Below are 20,696 nucleotides of genomic sequence, written 5' to 3'. Positions count from 1 at the left end.
TATCCATTTTATCGATAAATGTTTAAATTTCGCGGATATTCTAATTCAATTAAATTGGGGTCGTGCGATGATCTAGAGAGTGGATTATAGGTTTGCCATATGAATTACTGTCTAAATAATAGTTTATTTAATAAAGGCCGGCAATGGGCCGATTTTGCTCATACATAATGCATCTTTAAACTCTAATTTAATATAAAAGAGATATTATTAATATAATAAAATATCAATTAGAATCTAACCTCTAACTTAATATAAAAGAGATATCATTAATATAATATAAAACCCCATTTCAAATTAGAATCTCAACTCTCACTTAATATAAAAGAGATATCATTAATATAATGTAAAACCCAATTTGCAATTATTAGAATCTAAACTCTCACTTAACATAAAAGAGATATCATTAATATAATATAAAAACAATTTACAATTAGAATTTAAACTCTTCACTTAATATAAAAGAGATATCATTAATATAATATAAAACCCAATTTGCAATTATTAGAATATAAACTCTCACTTAATATAGAAGATATATCATTAATATAAAATACAACCCCATTTACAATTAGAATCTAACCTCTAACTTAATATAAAAGAGATATCATTAATATAATATAAAACCCCATTTTAAATTAGAATCTCAACTCTCACTTAATATAAAAGAGATATCATTAATATAATGTAAAACCCAATTTGCAATTAGAATCTAAACTCTCACTTAATATAGAAGATATATCATTAATATAAAATACAACCCCATTTACAATTAGAATCTAACCTCTAACTTAATATAAAAGAGATATCATTAATATAATATAAAACCCCATTTTAAATTAGAATCTCAACTCTCACTTAATATAAAAGAGATATCATTAATATAATGTAAAACCCAATTTGCAATTAGAATCTAAACTCTCACTTAATATAAAAGAGATATCATTAATATAATATAACCCCCGATTTACAATTAGAATCGAAACTCTAACTTAAAACAAAAGAGATATCATAAATATAATATAAAACCCCATTTACAATTAGAATCTAAACTCTAACTCAATATAAAAAAGATATTATTAAAATATAATGGAAAAACTATTAAAGATACTCGTGATCTTCACAAAAGTGCTTCACATTACAATCAAGGGCTTAAATATTTTAGGAATCCAGCTGTTTCACTGGATAAGGACTAACAATTTTACACCATCCATCTTCAATACAAGCCAAAATTATCGTATTTGATTGTAACAACATCAAGACGAATCATTTCTCACTCTTGCGTTATTATACCGCTGACGAATATGATATTTCTGTTACTATGTCAACTTTATTTACTTAATGTTTGTTTTAAAATATATATTTCCTCGACGGTCGAGATTGTATGTTCATCACCGTCGATAGAAAAAATATATTCAGCCAAAGGGAAACATATTTTGTCACCAAGATATTGTATAAGACACTTAAATTCAAACGAAGTGGCATTTAGTAGCTTCCAGTTTTCAAAGTTTTCCACGGGAACCGCCTGGACCCCTAGTTGACCATTGCGCTTTCTGCGCGCACGACATGCGACTTCGTCTCCCGTGCAAAACCCTTATCCATGTTCTCTGGATCCGCCCCTGTTGAGCAATGGCTGTTTTATCATTTTAATCGGTTTTCACTTATTATAAATGTTTATAGTTTTTATTAAAATAATCTTGTCTTTTTAGATTCCTGCTAATATCAATACTCTGTATAATTGCAGAAATACCAGCTGGGTGTGTGTGTGTTATACCTGATGGTACCTGTACAAGGAAAGCTGTATAGTCATTCGAATGGGACGAAATACTGAGTTCCTGTGTACACATTCGCACGCATATAAAAGACCCCTTGGTAGCTGGAATTCGATATAAGAGTAGGCCGTAGCACCGCGGTCCGGGCAAAATTTCCCTCATATCACACTGTATGGCGAGTGTCCGTCATCATTAGCTCAGTTGGAGCAGAACAGTAGGGCGATAATCCTCATTTCATTTCATTTCACACGGCTGTATGTTTAGGGTAACGATCATAGCTTTTAAAATGATTACGGTATCAAAATTCCTTATAATTCTGTAGTCGTAAAACCAAATCAATAGTTAGCAACAAGGAAATTGTTCACACCATCTCCGATTTCGATCAAACTTTATGTATATGGCTTCTGTACGTGCAAAAATTCAAATTTCAAAGTTTCAGCTATATCGAATTCACGGTTTCTTAGACATGGATATATCAGGGAAAGGGGGTAGGACAGTGTGGATGACAAGTAGTGAACTGGATGTGGGCGTGGCCTGCCTCTGTTTTTGTATGCCGTACCATCGCCATGATTGCTCTACAACTTGAAAACAAGTATGGCGATTATTTTGGGCGTTAATTATTTTTTATTTAATTATTTCTGTAGTTTTGTAATCGGAGTTCAGCTTTAAATCTTTATTAAAATCAATGAACTTTTGACCTTGATGTTGACCACCTGAATGAGGTGACCTTGACTTGACCTTCACCTCACCAACTAAAACATGCATGGAAACGAAAGGCAATACTTCTAATTGACTTCCCATACTCTTCCAGATATTATGGGTTAATTGATATAGAATGACCCTCCTTCAAAAAGATCACTGACTATATGTTTTCAAAAACTCACGCAAATCACTTACAAAACTTTTCTTAATCATTTTTTTCCGGAATTTAATTTTAGCACCGGCTTCTAAAAGCAATTTTACCTTTTCAACAGGATCAAAAAACGTTTTACAGCAATAATAAATAGGTTTATAGCCCTTTTTATCCTTTACCTTTACCTTGGCTCCTGCCTCAATCAGAATTTTAACATATTTTACATCGCCGAATTCAACACTATGATGTAATATGCTCTGTCCTTTCCTGTCCCTAGCATTTACATCTGCTCCTGCCTTAATCAGAATCTCAGTTATTTCTACACATATTATTCTATCAACAATTGAGCTTATACAAAACAATAATGGCGTCTCACCGTAACGATCTCTATCATTAACATGTAACCCCCCTTCTTTAATCAGCCACTTGACACATGGTATATCACCCAAATTACAGCTGATATGTAACAAACTTCTCCGTTTTTTATCCTTTACATTGATATCGGCTCCTTTTGAAATCAAGAATTGCATCTTTTCTATTCTATCAACAGCTGACTGTATACAATAAAATAAGGGCGTTTGACCGAAAACAGCTCTATCATTGACACCTAACCCTTCTTTAATCAGAATCTTGACACATGCTATATCACCCGACTGACAGCTAACATGTAAAGAACTGTTCTTGTCTTTATTCTTTACGTTAATATCGGCTCCGACTGAAATCAAGAATCGCATTTTTTCTATTCTATCAACTTTTGACTGTATACAACTAAATAAGGGCGTTTGACCGTAATCATCTCTATCATTGACACCTAACCCTTCTTTAATCAGCAACTTGACACATGCTATATCACCCCACTGACAGCTAGCATGTAACAAACTCCTCATGTCATGATCCTTTAAATTGATATCGGCTCCGACTGAAATTAAGAATCGCATCTTTTCTATTCTATCAACATTTGACTGTATACATTCAAATAAGGGCGTTTTACCGTAAAAATCTCTACCATTAACATTTATTCCTTGTTTAATCAGCAACTTGACACATGCTATATCACCCCACTGACAGCTAGCATGTAACAAACTCCTCATTTCATGATCCTTTAAATTGATATCGGCTCCGACTGAAATTAAGAATCGCATCTTTTCTATTCTATCAACATTTGACTGTATACAACTAAATAAGGGCGTTTGACCCTTAGCATATCTATCATTGACTTGTAACCCTTCTTTAATCAGCAACTTGACAAATGCTACATCACCCCACTGACAGCTAGCATGTAACAAACTCCTCATGTCATGATCCTTTAAATTGATATCGGCTCCGACTGAAATTAAGAATCGCATCTTTTCTATTCTATCAACATTTGACTGTATACATTCAAATAAGGGCGTTTTACCGTAAAAATCTCTACCATTAACATTTATTCCTTGTTTAATCAGCAACTTGACACATGCTATATCACCCCAAACACAACTTTCGTGTAACAAACTCCTCCATTCATCACCCTTTACATTGGTATCTGCTCCGACTGAAAGTAAGAATTGTATCTTTTCTATTCTATCAACATTTGACTGTATACAATAATATAAGGGCCTATAACCTTTATCATCTCTATCATTGACACCTAACCCTTCTTTAATCAGCAACTTGACACATGCTATATCACCCCACTGATAGCTTTCACGTAAAAAACTTCTCCCTTTATTATCCTTTACATTGATATCTGCTCCTTTTGAAATCAAGAATTGCATCTTTTCTATTCTATCAACATTTGACTGTATACAACTAAATAAGGGTGTTTGACCCTTAGCATCTCTATCATTGACTTGTAACCCTTCTTTAATCAGCAACTTGACGGATGCTACGTGACTATAGAGGCAGCTGTAATGTAAAGCATCTTTTCCTTCATAATCTTTAGCATTAAGATCAGCATGGTTTGTCAGAATGAGTTGTACCTTTTCAACCTGGTCTACAACTGATTGACAACAGTACATTAACGATGTTTTACCTCTATAATCAGTAATATCAAATTTAAAATTTATGTCAAATAAAAACTTAATAACCGACACAGGAGAATAAAGACAAACAGTAGAGAGAAATAAACTGACATTTGGATGAACGCTTAAATTTGTATGTGCCCCCTTATAGAATAATAATTCTGCCTTTTCTCTGGGTTTATAGATTGATATACATGCTTTATGCAAGGGCAATTCCCCTTCATCATTTAGTGTGTTGATCTTATCAAAATTCGTATCTAGAAATTTATCAAGTTCATGTACATCATCAAACCAAAGAACTGCTTCGTGAACTGGGAAGTCAACAACTTGTAATAAATTATTTATTAAAAAAACATGTTGTTTCATGTTAGTACAGGCTTCCTGTATGACCGACGTCCCTTTATTGTCTTTTATATTCACATTACACCCTTTTGATAACAAATATTCTGCAGTTTCTTTCTGACAGTTTGACAAGGCTTCAAGAATCGGAGTTCTTCCATTAGTATCTTTGTGGTTTATATCAGAACCATCATTAACCAATAAAGTAACAATATTCGCCTTATCAACATCTGAGCGACTGGCATTAGAACAACAACCCAAATGAATTGGTAAGCTACCTGAATTGTCCTCGATGTTGACATCAGATTTTAGTTTTAGTAGTAGAGCTGTGGTATTTGTTTTACCCTTTTTTACAGCATAATGAAGTGGTGTGAGGCCATCTTTATCCTTGACATTTATATCAATCCCTTCTTCATTTACTAGATATTTAACAATATCCGGTGCATCATATTCTGAGAGGCAGGCAGAATGAAGAACAGTTTGTAGATTTCTATTCAAAGATTTGATGTCAAATCTGTCATATTTGAGAACATGTGTTACGATATCAAGCTGTTTAGATTGAACGGCCATATGTAACACAGTATTTTTAAACAGATGTTTATATTTTACGACAAAAAGATCTAGTTTAGCAATAGCATCTACATCAGATATTGCTACAAGATCACATATGTTATAGCCATTTTGCGTTTCACTTTCTACATACGTTTCTGTGGCTGTCGATAGAACACGTTCAAGGCATGTCAAACTTCCATGCAAACAAATAAAATGCAAAAAGTTCCCAGCATCATTAAAATCTCCAACTATTCCAAATGGAATAGATGTACAGTGATTCGTGAGGTCATTATATTGTTCTAATTTAACAAGCATTGAAAGAAAACATTCATCTAAGAATGCTTGATGAAATACAACTTCGAAATTGCAATTTTTAAATTCATTAATAAAACGATCAGCAAGGTTTGGGTAGAAATCGATTGTTATTAAATCACATTGTTTACTTGTTACAGTTCGCTTGTTCGTTTCCGTTCTCATCATTTCCATTAAAAGTTGAAAAGGTGCGAATTTTATGGCAAGATCAGTAAACTTTGGAAACATGTGAATGAAAAATGCCTCATCAACAAACTTGCGAAAAATAAAACAGCTATTTTCATCACGTTTATAAAATGATTCTGACCAATTTTCAAAGACCTCCAAAGCTTCAATTAATCTGAAATTCCCCAAAACATCTTTTTGTATTCTACTCACTAGAGACTGAACATCCGATGATGAGCCTGATTGTAATGTTTTAACACTTAAAGGTCGAAGACTAAAAGCCAACAGAAAACATGCATATTTATCTTTATATTCTTTCCAAAACATCTCAAAGTTAGACAACAGAAAGTCATTGAGACTTGTAAATGCAAATATCTCAACTTGTTTGCATGTACTTAATAATTTGCTTAATAATTTAGCAATGCTTGGAAAACCAAAGGTAGTGGCACAAATTTCATTAATTGTTTGAATATCAGAATCTTGCAATTGTTTTGAGTGGTATTTAATAATTTTTTCCCTTTCTTGTCTATTTAAACAAATACTTTCTCTGTGCAAAAATATACAATATTCATTGGAAAAAATATCATAAATATTTCGGACATGTTTACAGTCATTATATATATAATCTCTTATGACATATATCAAGGCGGCGCGTCGCCTTTTAATATTTAAGTAAAGATTGTCGAAATTAACCTGAAATTGAGATATATTTACATTGGAGCGATCGAATCGTCCTAAAATATCGTCCATTATCAACAGCAAATTTCTCTTTTCGGAAAAAGAAATCTCATCAATATCACCGAGTTTTATCACCAAGGGTGCAAAGTCACAGTGATTTTCTAAAAAGTTGGCAGCTACCATGGAACTTAAAACAGATTTACCATCTCCTGTTGCACCGATAACTCCTAAGATGAAGTTGTTATTAAGTACTTTACAGCCTTCGCTGTAAGCTCTTGTCTCTGGATAACTATCTTCTTTAATTCCCTCTAACATAATTTTGGCAGTTTCTGTAAAAATGAAAAAAAGACAGGTTGCTAGGCAACGAAACATATACACACGGCAACAAGGGTTATCGCATATTTTTTATACGCCCACATTTTCATGTGGAAGTATATTGTCGTCGCCCCTGTCCGTCCGTCCGGACATCCACAATTATTTGTGAACACTCTACAGGTCACAATTTTTATCCGATTTCAATGAAACTTGAAATATGGATTTGTCACCCTACGATCTCGGATCATTTTGATATTGGCATGCATCGGACTGTAACTCCATGGATTATGGATTATGGCCTCTGATTGTACGAAAAATCACAATTATTTGTGAACACTCTACAGGTCACAATTTTTATCCGATTTCAATGAAACTTGAAATATGGATTTGTCACCCTACGATCTCGGATCATTTTGATATTGGCATGCATCGGACTGTAACTCCATGGATTATGGCCTCTGATTGTACGAAAAATCACGTTTGTAGCTTGTGAACATTGTAGAGATCACAATTTTTATCCAAACTTGAAATGTATGTTTATAACCCACAGATCTCGCTTCCTTTCGATATTCGTGCATATCGGACCATAACTTCCTGAATTATGGTCCCTGATTGTAAGGAAAATCGCATTTTTAGCTTGTAAACCCTATAAAGGTCACAATTTTTATCCGATTTAAACAAAACGTTCGAATATATCACCGTTACATCCTGAGTTCGAGTTCGAATTTCGTGAAAATCGGACCGAAACTGCTGGACAAAATGGCCGCCACTCGTTCGCAAATAGTGTCAAAATATTGTTTATCAGGGTTGTGGATCCTCTAAAGATCACAATTTTGATCCCATTTAATACAGGTTTATAGCCCAAAGATCTTGGTTCCTGTCGATATTCGTGCATATCGGACTGTAACTTCCTGAATTATGGCACGTTTTTAGCTTGTTCCTCTAGAGGTCACAATTTTTATCCGATTTAAAAAAACGACTGAATATATCATCTTTACACCCTACTGGTGGTTGACTTCAAATTTGGTGAAAAACGGACCGAAACTGCTGGACAAAATGGCCGTTGCTCGATCGCAAATAGTATAACCAGCGGCTGCCAGGCAGAATACGCCTACATTTTGCAAGAGATGCATAGAGAACAAGCTAAAACAAACAGGATTTTTTGTACAATTAGGGGCAATAATCCAGAAAGTTATGGTCTGAAATGTGCAAATATCAAAAGGCACTGCATGAGATCTTTGGGATATAAAGATATACTTTAAGTTTCATAAGAATCGGATAAAAATTGTGACCTCGAGAGGGTCGACATATTCCTGAAGCAATGGCCCGAGAAATCCCGTTCAATCAAACATAACAGCCCCTAAAACTTTGGACAGTGATTTAAGGTATTAAAAACGGTGAAAGTGTTGTTCGGCCCAAAACAGTATTGTTTACATTATATCCGTATGATAGCCTCGTTTGTCACACAATTAGTTTTTCTGCAATAGTCTGCTATGCACTGGTTAATTGGGCATATTAAAATCGTGAGTCATGATGTAACGTTATGTAAACATATTTGGTCCAATTTGGAGCTCTGTTTGGTATTGTTACGCAGTTAGCTATTGGTTGTTAATGGGACTATTGACCAGTCATAATTTAGAACAAGAATTTGCCTTCTTTACAGCAGTGAGAAGTGGGATTAGCTCTAATCAAACGAAACACTGCGAGGAGTATGGAGGGTCGACAACCTTCGTATTTTTACACAATTTGTGTACAAATGGCGCCCATTTTGTTGGGCAGTTTCATTTCGATTTTCCCGAAATTCAAATTCAATCTTCATTATGGTGAAATATTTAACGGTTTTTAAATCGGAAATTTTTTTTTTTTGACCTCTAGAGAATCCGCAAGCTAAAAGTGCCATTTTTCGAACAATCAGGGGCCATAATCCAGGAAGTTAAGTTCGGGTATCCGCGATTATCAAAAGGATCCAAGATCTTATTGTGTAATTGTTTTTAAATCGGATAAAAATTATGACCGCTATAGAGTCCACAAGCTAAAAACGTGATTTTTCGCAAAATCAGGGGCCATAATTCAGGAAGTTACGGTCCGATATGCACGAATATCGAACGGAACCGAGATCTTTGGGTTATAAACTTGCATTTCAAGTTTCAACAAAATCGGATAAAAATTGTGACCTCTATAGGGTCCACAAACTACATTTCAAGTTTCATCAAAATCAGAAGAAAATTGGGACTTCTAGAGGGTCCACAACCTTGATATACCATATTTTTACGCTATTTGAGAACGAGAGGAGGCCATTTTGTCTGTCAGTATTGGGCCGATTTTCACGAAATTCGAACTCAACCATTCTTAGGGTGACAGTGATATATTAAAACTTTTTTTTTTAAATCGGATAAAAAATTTGACCTCTATAGGGTCTACAAGCCAAAAACGTGATTTTTCGTACAATCGGGGGCATAATTCAGGAAGTTACGGTCCGATATGCAACCGAGATCTTTGGGCTGTAAACTCACATCTCAAGTTTCAACTAAATGGGATAAAAATTGCGACGTCAATAGGGTCCACAAGCTAAAAACGCGATTTTTCATACAATCAGGGGCCATAATCCATGGAGTTACGGAGATAAACCTATATTTCAAGTTTCATTGAAATCGGATAAAAATTGTGACCTGTAGAGTGTCCACAAACAATTGTGGACAGACGGACATCCGAGCGGACAGACGACAATATACGTCCACATGAAAATGTGGGCGTATAAAAATATATGGTATGTCAGGGTTGTGGAGCCTCTAGATTTCATGATTTTGATCCGATTTTGATGGAACTGGAAACATATCTTTATGTCCCAAAGATTTTGGTTCCTTTCGCTATTTGCGCATATCAGATCGTAACTTCCTGGATTATGGCCCCAATTGTACGAAAAATCGCGTTTTTAGCTATTTGACCCTCTAGAGGTCATAATTTTTATCTGATTTTAAAACCCGTTTCAATATATCACCGTTGCACCATAATGATGGTTGAGTTTGAATTTCGTAAAAATTAGATTGAAACGGCCTGACAAAATGGTCGCTCTATGGAAGATTAGATAAAGAGGTGACAGTTCTCGCTATAATAGGTAAACACACCGTTGTCATGCAAAATACGCCCACATGTTGCACGAGATGGACAGAGAACAAGTTAAAAAAAAGCGATATTTCGTACAACCAGGGGAAATAATCCAATATGTTAGCGTATGACATGCGACATTATGGAAAGGAACCAAAATCTATGAGATATACACATATCTTTCAAGTTTAATCGAAATCAGATAATTATTGTGATCTCTAGAGGATTTACAAGCTAAGAGGGTGAATTTTTGTACAATCGGGGGCCAATATTGAAGGAATCGATGTTAACCCGCACACTGTTAGTTTAATAATTTAAACGAAACTAGAAAAATGGGAAGTGAAAAAGACTTTAGTAAAATTGCAAAAACAGATCATACATAAGCTTTGGTAGGGGATGGAGAAGCCAAATCCAGATGTAAGTGGTTAAGGGACGATTGTGGTCGTCTCTAACTATTTAATTATTGAACAATTACAAAACGCTTTCCCCAAAGCTGTTCACATTCTTCAAAAAACGCTTCCTGAGTCATGAGAGAGAGAGAGAGAGAGAGAGAGAGAGAGATGGGGTTTAACACTAACATATGCTTTATACAATTCGCTTGCGCGTAGGGGTCTTTAGCAGTGGGAGGAAACCGGAGGACCCGGAGAAAACCCACGAGTTTGGACAGGCGACCCTACTCCTTGTCACTTCCTACCAGGGATTCGAAATCACGCCAGTTGACTCAATGAAAGACCTTATGATACAGCGCTCACATGCTAACCATTTTCCTGGCATTATGAACAAATAGTATAACATTTTTTTGGTCAGTTTTAAAGTTTTAATATCCTACCTTCTGCTTTCAAGAGCTTTGGATTCTTGAATACAGCTTGTTTTGGGGATTTTGATTCTTGACGTGGGGCGCTACCTGGAATGAATATTATAAAAAGGAGAATTATTGTCACATTTTATTCTCACAGATTATTACCACATGTTAATATGGATTACTATCACATGTTAATATGGATTACTATCACATGTCAATATGGATTACTATCACATGTCAATATGGATTACTATCACATGTCAATATGGATTACTATCACATGTCAATATGGATTACTATCACATGTCAATATGGATTACTATCACATGTTAATATAATAGCAATCTGATTAAAACACAGATCCTATTTCGTTTCGTGTTTTATAGTTCAAAATTTCGTATGAAAAGTAAAAAATGTATAAAAGTATAAAAAAACGAAATATAGATCAGTATTCTAATCAGATTGATGTAATAGATTATTATCACATGTTAATATAATAGATTGTTATCACATGTTATTATAATGTTAATATAATAGATTATTTTCACGTGATTTTCTCCCATGATTCTAGCAATAGTGGACATTGAATCTATGTGTTTAAATTTCCACTGGGCCTTGTGACTAACCGAGCAATCCCCCCAAAAAGTATCGGACTGCAAGATTTGACAAGGGCAATCCCAAATGAATTGTGGGTACTTAAAACTGGAATACCAGAACTTTTAACAATATATCACCAACCTGATTCTAGTTGATCTGCAATGTCTGTACAATCTTCTTCCCTTAATGACTGCATCAATTTATACAATGTCCCTGGACCACAAAATAATAATATGTGAAGTAATTTACGGGTTGCAGTTTGTTTTTCTTCCGTACTTTCAATTTGTTCAAATTCCTCATCATCAATAACCTTTTTATTGTAAAGTCTGATTATTAAGGTCCAGGGATTTGTTATTGTATTAATCAGGTACGTAAAGTTTAGCTGAATTCGGTTGTACTCGATAGGAGGAACCTTCCCTCTAACACTTCCTTCATGAGTCTGAGGCACTAAAATGTAAAATAATTCTGTATTAGAATGTAATTAGTTGGTTTGAAAGATTTTTCTGTTTTACCATGAATTTAAATGTTATTCCCCGCTATCATATGGATTACGAATGCCACGAATCCAAACTTTTTCCGATTCGATGATAAATCATAGACGGTTTGTAAATGATGGGTTCTTTGTTTGTATGCCACCCTGACACTTGTACGATTTTTTTCACGGCAATACAGCGTAATGCGTTGTGGCAGGGCGTGCCATTTCGGTGGTAGCCGTGATTGTGCTCTGTTCGGCATTGTACACGCATTGTTCATCTTTGTCGCACAGATAGAGAATAATCAGATGAACAGAATTGGGTCCAGTAAAAATTACTGTATGAAACTATTTTAACAAACCATAAATACAGTATTTACTATTATAATCATACTACCCAGATTATAACATAGTAAATACAGTATATACCATTTTATTTTATGATCAGTAGAGGAATACCGCGTTTTATCAGTGAAATAAAAGTGTTATTCCACTGGCTAGCAGTAGGCCATGTTGTTTTTACCTACGCATTCGTGAAAATATAAGTTTTCTTGCTTCTCGATGAAATAAAATATGTTATTCACTCTAAAACGACAAATAATTATATCCTCTATATAATCATACTGCCCAGATTATAAAAAAAATAAATACAGTATATACTATTATAATCATACTGCCCAGATTATAAAAAAAATAAATACAGTATTTACCATTATAATCATACTGCCCAGATTATAAAATAATAAATACAGTATTTACCATTATAATCATACTGCCCAGATTATAAAATAATATATGTATAAAGTATAAATAAAGTATATAAACAGTTTCTTTACCATTTTCAAGTATTTCTACAGCTCTTGTAAATCCCTCTTCTTGTAAAGATTCTATAAATAGCCTATACGCATGCTCTCCACAGTGTAACAGAATCATTAACATTTTACGCACCACAGCGCTTCTGCCATTTTCTTTCTGCTTGTTGATTGTCTCTATGTCGTCATCGTTGAATACACCTTTACTAAACAGGCGGTCTATCAGCTTATCTGGTATTAAGTTGCGAACCAGAAAGGGTAAGTTTTCCCTGATGTTGGTGTAATCATTCTCGAGCATTGGGCCACCTTGTCTAACCAGATATGAACACCCTCTGACCGACTCTACAATAAAATAAATAATAAATTGGACGCGTTCGAAATTAAATTTATATACGCTCCTATAAAAAAGATATAATAATTTGCTGGTGAATATGTCCTTTTCTAAAGATTCTAGTCCAGCATAGCGTGAAATACGCCCACACAACAACTTTGTCGCAACTGCAGCATATCAGAAAGGAAAACTTGGATGTTGAGCAAATTTGATAAGGATCAGGGAATGAAAAAAAAAAACCCTGTTAAACCCTACATGTATAGCCTCTTTTCAAGTTCACACGGCTTTCGGATATGTGGGAGTAGGGGAGCCAAATATGAAAAAAAATCCATTAAAAAAATGAAATGGGTTTTAAGGACCTGCTGTTCTGTTCAACTCGGCTATAAGTAAGACGAACATACGCCATAATATGTGCTTTTCGGGATAGTTTGCCTACTCTTATATGGAATTCTAAATGCCATGGGATCTTTTACGTGCATGCTAATGTGTGCACGTGTTCTCGGATTTTTTTGATCCCATCCAAACAACTATACATTGCCCCTTGCCAGACCTTCTGTTTTGCACCACTGACAAGAGTGAACCCCGCCAAAAAATTGAGATGAACTTCAACTGCCCAAACTAGAATCGAACACGGGACCTCCAGATTAGCGAGCCAACATTTTACTCACTGAGACACTGCAGCTTCCATCCATTAAAAACTATAGCATGTATCGATCGCGTCACAAGGTTTTTCGGAAAAGGGGCATAACTCCCGAATATAAAGTAGAAGAACGTTGAATCACGACACGGTTCATCCTCTTATAACCCCAATGCTTTACAGTTTTACACCATATTTTAAAAGAATCTGTCAAAAACTATAACGTCTATCTCGTTCACATCGAAGGATGACCCAGGAACAGAGAGACGCAGAACGCTTAATAAATCTGATAAAAATTTGTTAAAAAATAAAGCCTTTATCTAGTTCCCAATGGTTACGATCAAAGGAGATAACTCTGGGACGTCACGGAATGGAGAAAATCAATAGGATTCACCCTCCCATCCCTCCCTCTCAAGACCTCAATGCTTTCCACCAAATTTGTAAAACACCTGTTCAAAACTACATCCTGTTAACAAGTTTTTCGGAAAAGGGGGGATAACTCAGGAACGGAAAGTCAGGGGTTTTCCTTTCATGACCACAATGCTTCACATCAAATTTGAAAAATATCTGCCCAAAACTCTATCGCATTTGGATATCGATAGGGTTTGGTTTGTACTCTCATACCCACAGATAAAAAAAAATATATCTGAAACTACAGCCCCTATCGCGTTCACAAGGTTTTCGGCAAAGGGGAAAGGAATAACTCCGGAACAGAAAGTCATAGAATGCTGAATTTAGGGTATGGCTTCTCATGATCACAATGCTTCACACCAGATTGAACACCAAACTGTCGAACCCTACAGCCTCTATAGTGATCACAAGGTTTTCGACAAAGGGGGGAGTGGGTAAGTCTGGAACGGTGACAATCGATAAGGCTCGTTCACTCATTACCACAATGCTTCACACCAAACATAAAAAGAAGCCGTCGAAGCTATTGCCTCTATCATGGTCACAAGGTTTTCAAAAAAGAGGCCTTACTCCTAACGAAAAGTCGCGGAAAACTAAAAATCAATAGAGTTCGTCCCCCCTATGACTATGATGCTTCACATCAAAATTGAAAAGAATCCGTCACACACTGTAGCCTCTATTCTGTTCAAAGGCCAGTCTGTTAAAAAATGTAGTTTATTGTACAAGGCATATCGCGTTAACAAATGTTTTCGGCAAAGGGGTATAACTCTGGAAAAGAAAGACGTGGAAAGCTGAAAATCGATAGAGTTCGTACTACACCCTCTTTTGACCACGATGCTTCACTCCAAATGTTTGAAAAATAAAACTTCAAAAACTCTATTGCATTCAAAACTCAATTGTTGACGGCCGAGGGACAGGGTGACGTCATAATGCACACACATTGAAATGTGGGCGTATAAAAAAGGGACAACGTATAGTCAGTCATTCGTAAAGGACGGAAAATATGAGTAGACCGTAGGGCAGCCGTGCGGGCAAAATTTCCCTCATAGCAGAACAGTTAGGAGATAAACCCCGTTTCATTTTAATTTTATCTGTTAGTCAACGCCAGCGTTCTACGGACCATTTAAGACAAAACTGACATTGACAAACATATTCAAAACATACAGACCTTTAGTCAAATCTTGCTTACTAGCTGCTGTACTGTCAACCCGTTTCTCCCAGTCCCTCGTCAGTTGTGTTTTTTCTTTTTCTAGTGTTTGTATTCTTTCATCTAAAGTTTTCATGTTTTTTCTTATTTCACCATAGAGTTTATCTACGTCCTGGTATATCTCCTGTTCTGCTTCTCGAAATGTTTCATGTAGCCGTGTTTCATATCCTTTATCTACATGTTTTCTTCTTTCTTCTTCCTGATGGGCAGCACGTTCATGTATTCCACCTTTCCTATAACGATGACTCTGAATAATGTGGTGTCTTTCGTCATAAAGTTGTTGAATACGTTCATCTAAAGCTTCTATCCGTCTTCTATACTCTTCTTCGTCAGTCAGCCGTCGACTTTCATCACTAGAGGAGTCTTTTAAATTGCCACGGGTGTCGGCCATTCTTCTTTTTCTAGCTATACTGTCAATTTATTTCGATCTCGAGCTACCAAATTTTGGCCGCTATGGTAAACAGAATTGTTAAGGCGTCTGGAACAAACTGGATGCGCGAGTGAAGATTTAGTAAGGCGTTTGGAATCCCTTGAAATAAAATTAGGGTTTTTTTTAAAACATTAAGTATAAGTAAACCATTAAGTGCGACTTTGCGTAGCGTTTCTCGCCGCTTTGTGTACGACTCCATTATTTCTTTAACTTGAAAATATGGGACCAACAAACCATACCACTGTAACCTCTGATATGAATTTGAAAATTCCAAGAAAGCTAATTTTAGTTGAAATGCATTGCGAGATGACATCAACGAATTAATATTTCGTTTAAACGAATTAATAGTTCGTTTAAGTGAATTAATCTCTCTCTCGGTTGGCTTATAGGACTCTGTGAGCCTGTATTAAGCATTGGAGTGATGATCGAAAGGACAAACCCTATCCATTTTCATCGTTCCGCAACCTTCAGTTCCTAGCTTACCCCCATTTGCCCCAAAAGTTATAAACGCAATAAAGGCTACAGGTTTTAACAAATTTATTTCAAATTTGGTGTGTATTTCGCAGTTCTGTGTCGATCTATAAAAAAGGTAAGCGTACCTGCGATGACATTCTGACAATCTTATTCTTATATTATAGCAAAATGAAATGAAATGAAATGGAGTTTAACGTCCTACTGTTCTGCTCCTAACCTGGGCTAATGAAGACGGGCATACGCCATACAGTGTGCTATGAGGGAAATTTTGCCCGGACAGCGGCACTACGGCCTACTCTTATATCGAATTCCAACTGCCAAGGGATCTTTTACGTGCACGCCAATGTGTACACGGGACCTCGGTTTTTCGTCCCATCTGAACGACTAGACAGCTTTCCTTGTCAGCCCCTCCGTCCTGCATCACTGACAAGGGAGAACCACGCCGGAAAATCTGGATGAACTTTCTCGGCCAATGCAGGGATCGAACACCCAACCTCCAGGCTAGCGAGCTAGCGTCTTACCCACTTAGCCACGTGATCCCCTATATATATAGCAATATGAAATTTTACCTTAGAAAGAAAAAATTACGGGAATCATCGGAAAATACGTCCAGTTAAAAACCTCAACCACGCTACCTCGTTCTGGTATTACATCAAATCATAAGCTAGCTGATGTTAAAGTTACAATTTCATATTTTTAAATTATATTTTTAAAATGTATTAAAATAAAGCCCTAAAATAGATGGTATCTATAAACAGTCCTACCTTGTTAAAGAATAATCCTATTAATCCTATAATTCACTATTGCCAGTTGAGAAATTGGCAAAATATAATTTTCAACTTCAAATTCAAACGTTTGAAGATAGCTATTCCATAGTGGGGAATAGAAAAACAAGGGAGGTAATTGTGTTATTATTTCCGGTGTGAAGATTTTTAAGTGTGAGAAAGATAACCTATGATCGGATAATAGTGAGTTGACAACCTATTGAGCAAAGGACATAGAAATAATTATGTTTTGACTTTCTTAGAAAATATGAAATTGTAACTTTAATGTATACTATATATATAATATAATCCCTTCAAATGCCTGTGTATTATATGTGTAATATAATATAACATAATATAATATTAGTGGATATCTGAGTCATGTTTGAATAATTTAACATAATCCCCACAACACATTCCTTGCCACAGGTTACAGGTAGAAATTCTAGTTGTTAAAAGGGGCGTTGCCAACATCAAAGGATGACTTCATATCTGTATTTTAACACTAATTATGGTACGCTTATAATTAATAATCTCCCTCTTTCTCGCTCTCCCTTTCTCTGTCTCTCGAAGAAGATATTTATTGATGGCTAATCATATATGTTACAATAATTTTGTGCGGTTGGGTTAAAATAAAACAACTTGTGTTGATATGATTTGACTAAACGATTCGAATTTAGCCTCTATGTATTGAATACAGGGGCAGATTGGGCCATCGGGCGATTGGGCGATCGCCCGAAGGGCCGGTCGTAAAAAAATGAAAAAAATAATTTTGTCCAATTCGTCTAAAAAAAACTTTTTCTGCTGAACATTATATGGGGTGGGGTGGGGGGTATTGGACCGTCCATGGAGCGATGATGATCATGTTGTATGTGGCCGGTCCGGTGGAGTCTGGAATGGGCTGGTATAATAGACTTTCTGGGCCGGGTGTGCTGGGTGTGGGCCGGAATTTGGAATCCTGCATAATAAGACATGATAATTTCACAGGTTGATGGTTGTAAAGTTTTGGCCTAAATTTTAAATTAATCGATTTATGAGATATATTATTTGACAGAGATTATAATCAGATATGCCACCAAATCGCATATTTGGGGTTTATTTTTCAAAATTTTACAGGGGGAGAGCCCCCGGACCCCCCATCCGGGCTCCGCGGTCAGTAAAAGGAGCCGCTCCGACACGGAAGCCCGGGACGGTTCGCGACCCCAATCCTCCCCTGATTGAATATGTCCAAAACGCATCACAAGAATTATATCGATATATCTATATATCCTTTTTGGCGTATCTACAGACTTATATCATAACAACTCACCTATTTACTTCAACCATCTTGTCGTGGCCATGTGAATTATTTCTTCCCCTCTTTTAATTGCGATTTCAGAAGCTGATTTTCTTCCGTGTTACGGTTTATGCAAGGGAAACAAATCTATGTTATTAGGGAAGCCTATAGGGGCCAATAGCGCGAAAGATATCACGATATTAATATGAAAATATGTCTACATATTGTGATCGTTGTGATGATTTAATCACTCAAAAGACAGTTTTTGCCGAGTTAATTTTACTAACGCGATTTGTTGTATGTAGCCATTTCGTATTAAATGCGGACGTTTGCGTTATGATATTGCTCTTCGGAAATTTTGGCAACATATTCCATTATCACCGTGCGCTATGTCGATATATACTACCGCGAAAAGGAATGTGATAACAATGCTTCAGAATAGCAATATCTTAACGCAAACGTGCACATTTAGAACGAAATGACGGCATATAACATGGTGCATTGATTATATTAACTCCGCAATAATTGTTTTTTCAGGCCTGTCCAACCTCGTGGGTTTTCTCCGGGTCCTCCTGTTTCCTCCCACTGCTAAAGACCCCTACGCGCAAGCGAATTATGGAAATAAAATTAAACCATGTTAGTCCCGAAATGACCTAGTTTGTGTCGAGTGGACGTTAAACCCCATTTCTCACTTTCTCTCTAGTAATTCTTTTCCGTTTTGTATGGTGGCTGATTGTATGGAAGCGTATTTGGGTCACTACTTATTGAGATAATATCGCAACACATCGAACTAAAATATGTCAACTTCATGAGTTATATTACAAAAAATCGACTTAATAAGTCGACTCGACGCATTAAATTCACCTCTAAACGACAAAAACTATGTCGATATGTTTACATCATGCCAATAGTCGATTTGACTCTAACTCAACAAGTCATATTTTAATGCAATATATAGACTTAATAATGTCACCGTTTTCAGTTGATGTTTGCTCCTGATGCATCAACACGTACAATTTTACTTGATATCAGTACTAACAAACATTGCGGTTTTATTAGGTGGTCATTCCCGTTAAGCCGTCAGTCATGCAAACCCCTTGAGTCTACTGTAGCCAGGAGAAATTTGATTGGACGATTACAATAGAAACATTTCGTCAAAACCCCAAGATTGTGCTATCAGTACATTGCTTCAGGAATATGGTAAAAGTCACAACATTGTTAACTCTATTGTTCGTCCAAATAGTATTTAGTCTTGAGAGTTCACAAGGTTCAGACTAGTAGTATTGACAAGACAAAGCCGATACTAAAAATAGCACAAACATGTCCATATTGAACTGCAATGTTCTATCCAAAAACATGATAATCCAAAATTTCTCCTAAAAATCTCCCCACGTTTTCACACAGTAATCACCTAGTTCTTAGTTACACTATACACAAGTTTCAAATATCATATTTGAAGAAATCAGAGCAAAATAACCCAGTTGTAGTCACACATGGCAAAAAAACTCTTTTGGTGCTTGGAACAGTAATAAGTGCTGATAGTAAGTCTTTTAGGATTATATACAAATTACCACCCTCAAAGAAAAAAAATAACAAACAATTTTTTTCACCGATGAATTTTCAGCTATGGTAGATATAATTGACAAGAAAGAGGAGAATTCTACAATTATTGTCGGAGATTTTAATATCCATTATGGGGGTGGTGGTGGTAGTGGGGTGGATGGCCGAATGGTTAGCACGTGCACACTGTATCATAAGGCCTGTCATTGAGTCAACTGGCGTGGTTTCGAATCCCCAGTTGTACGTGACAAGGACTAGGGTTGCCTGTCAAACCTAGTGGGTTTTCTCCGGGTCCTCCGGTTTCCTCCCACTGCTAAAGACCCCTAAAATTAAACCATATGTTAGTCTCGAAATGACCTAGTTTGTGTCGAGTGGACGTTAAACCCCATCATTGGCTGCACTTCCATGAATAAGCAATCTCGGGCAATGAAATTAAGCACGTGGTACATAACTGAAAACGGCGACATTATTAAGTCTATATATTGCATTAAAATATGACTTGTTGATTTAGAGACAAATCGACTATTGGCATGATGTAAACATATCGACATAGATTTTGTCGTTTAGAGGTGAATTTAATGCGTCGAGTCGACTTATTAAGTCGATTTTTTGTAATATAACTCATGAAGTTGACATATTTTAGTTCGATGTGTTGCGATATTATCTCAATAAGTAGTGACCCAAATACGCTTCCATACTGATTGGTATCATGTCGTGATGTCGTGGTGTCGCCCTTCATAAGGCGACAACCTGACAACCCGACATCACGACATTATAACCCGACACCACGACAACCCGACATCACGACATTTTTAAGCCGACACTTCGCCGCGACATA

General features: G+C 36.0%; 3 protein-coding genes across 3 annotated transcripts; all 3 read right to left on the bottom strand.

Moving 5' to 3' along the window:
* Window positions 1-898: 898 nt before the first annotated feature.
* LOC130012252 (putative ankyrin repeat protein RF_0381) lies at window positions 899-3,768 on the bottom strand. Its single transcript, XM_056099684.1, has one exon. The coding sequence runs from the start codon at window positions 3,762-3,764 to the stop codon at window positions 2,625-2,627; it is 1,140 nt and encodes a 379-aa protein (XP_055955659.1). The 5' UTR covers window positions 3,765-3,768; the 3' UTR covers window positions 899-2,624.
* A 71-nt stretch (window positions 3,769-3,839) lies between these two features.
* On the bottom strand, window positions 3,840-4,739 carry LOC126815316 (putative ankyrin repeat protein RF_0381; the record flags this gene model as incomplete). The annotated part of the gene is made up of 1 exon (XM_050540885.2): window positions 3,840-4,739. A coding segment is annotated over exon 1 (780 nt), but the record flags the coding sequence as incomplete, so codon positions are not given.
* A 766-nt stretch (window positions 4,740-5,505) lies between these two features.
* On the bottom strand, window positions 5,506-15,813 carry LOC126815335 (uncharacterized). Its single transcript, XM_056099991.1, has 6 exons — window positions 15,316-15,813; window positions 12,796-13,113; window positions 11,629-11,934; window positions 10,918-10,992; window positions 6,251-6,997; window positions 5,506-5,510 (listed from the first exon to the last, which is right to left on the bottom strand). The coding sequence occupies exons 1-6, from the start codon at window positions 15,743-15,745 to the stop codon at window positions 5,506-5,508; spliced, it is 1,881 nt and encodes a 626-aa protein (XP_055955966.1). The 5' UTR covers window positions 15,746-15,813.
* Between the last annotated feature and the right edge of the window lie 4,883 nt (window positions 15,814-20,696).

This window comes from Patella vulgata, chromosome 3, assembly GCF_932274485.2.
Source record: "Patella vulgata chromosome 3, xgPatVulg1.2, whole genome shotgun sequence".
NCBI classification, from domain to species: domain Eukaryota; kingdom Metazoa; phylum Mollusca; class Gastropoda; family Patellidae; genus Patella; species Patella vulgata.
Note: the sequence above shows the minus strand (reverse complement) of the source record. Positions and strands in the feature narration are given on the sequence as shown.

What these genes read in the sequence shown, in the direction of transcription:
- LOC130012252 (XM_056099684.1), bottom strand. Translation starts at nt 3,764, where the DNA reads ATGCGATTCTTAATTTCAGTCGGAGCCGATATCAATTTAAAGGATCAT.
- LOC126815335 (XM_056099991.1), bottom strand. Translation starts at nt 15,745, where the DNA reads ATGGCCGACACCCGTGGCAATTTAAAAGACTCCTCTAGTGATGAAAGT. An exon ending in TAAGCAAGATTTGACTAAAG is followed by an intron (nt 13,114 to 15,315) that starts GTCTGTATGTTT and finishes ATTTTATTGTAG; the next exon opens with AGTCGGTCAGAGGGTGTTCA. An exon ending in AAAGCTCTTGAAAGCAGAAG is followed by an intron (nt 6,998 to 10,917) that starts GTAGGATATTAA and finishes TCATTTTTACAG; the next exon opens with AAACTGCCAAAATTATGTTA.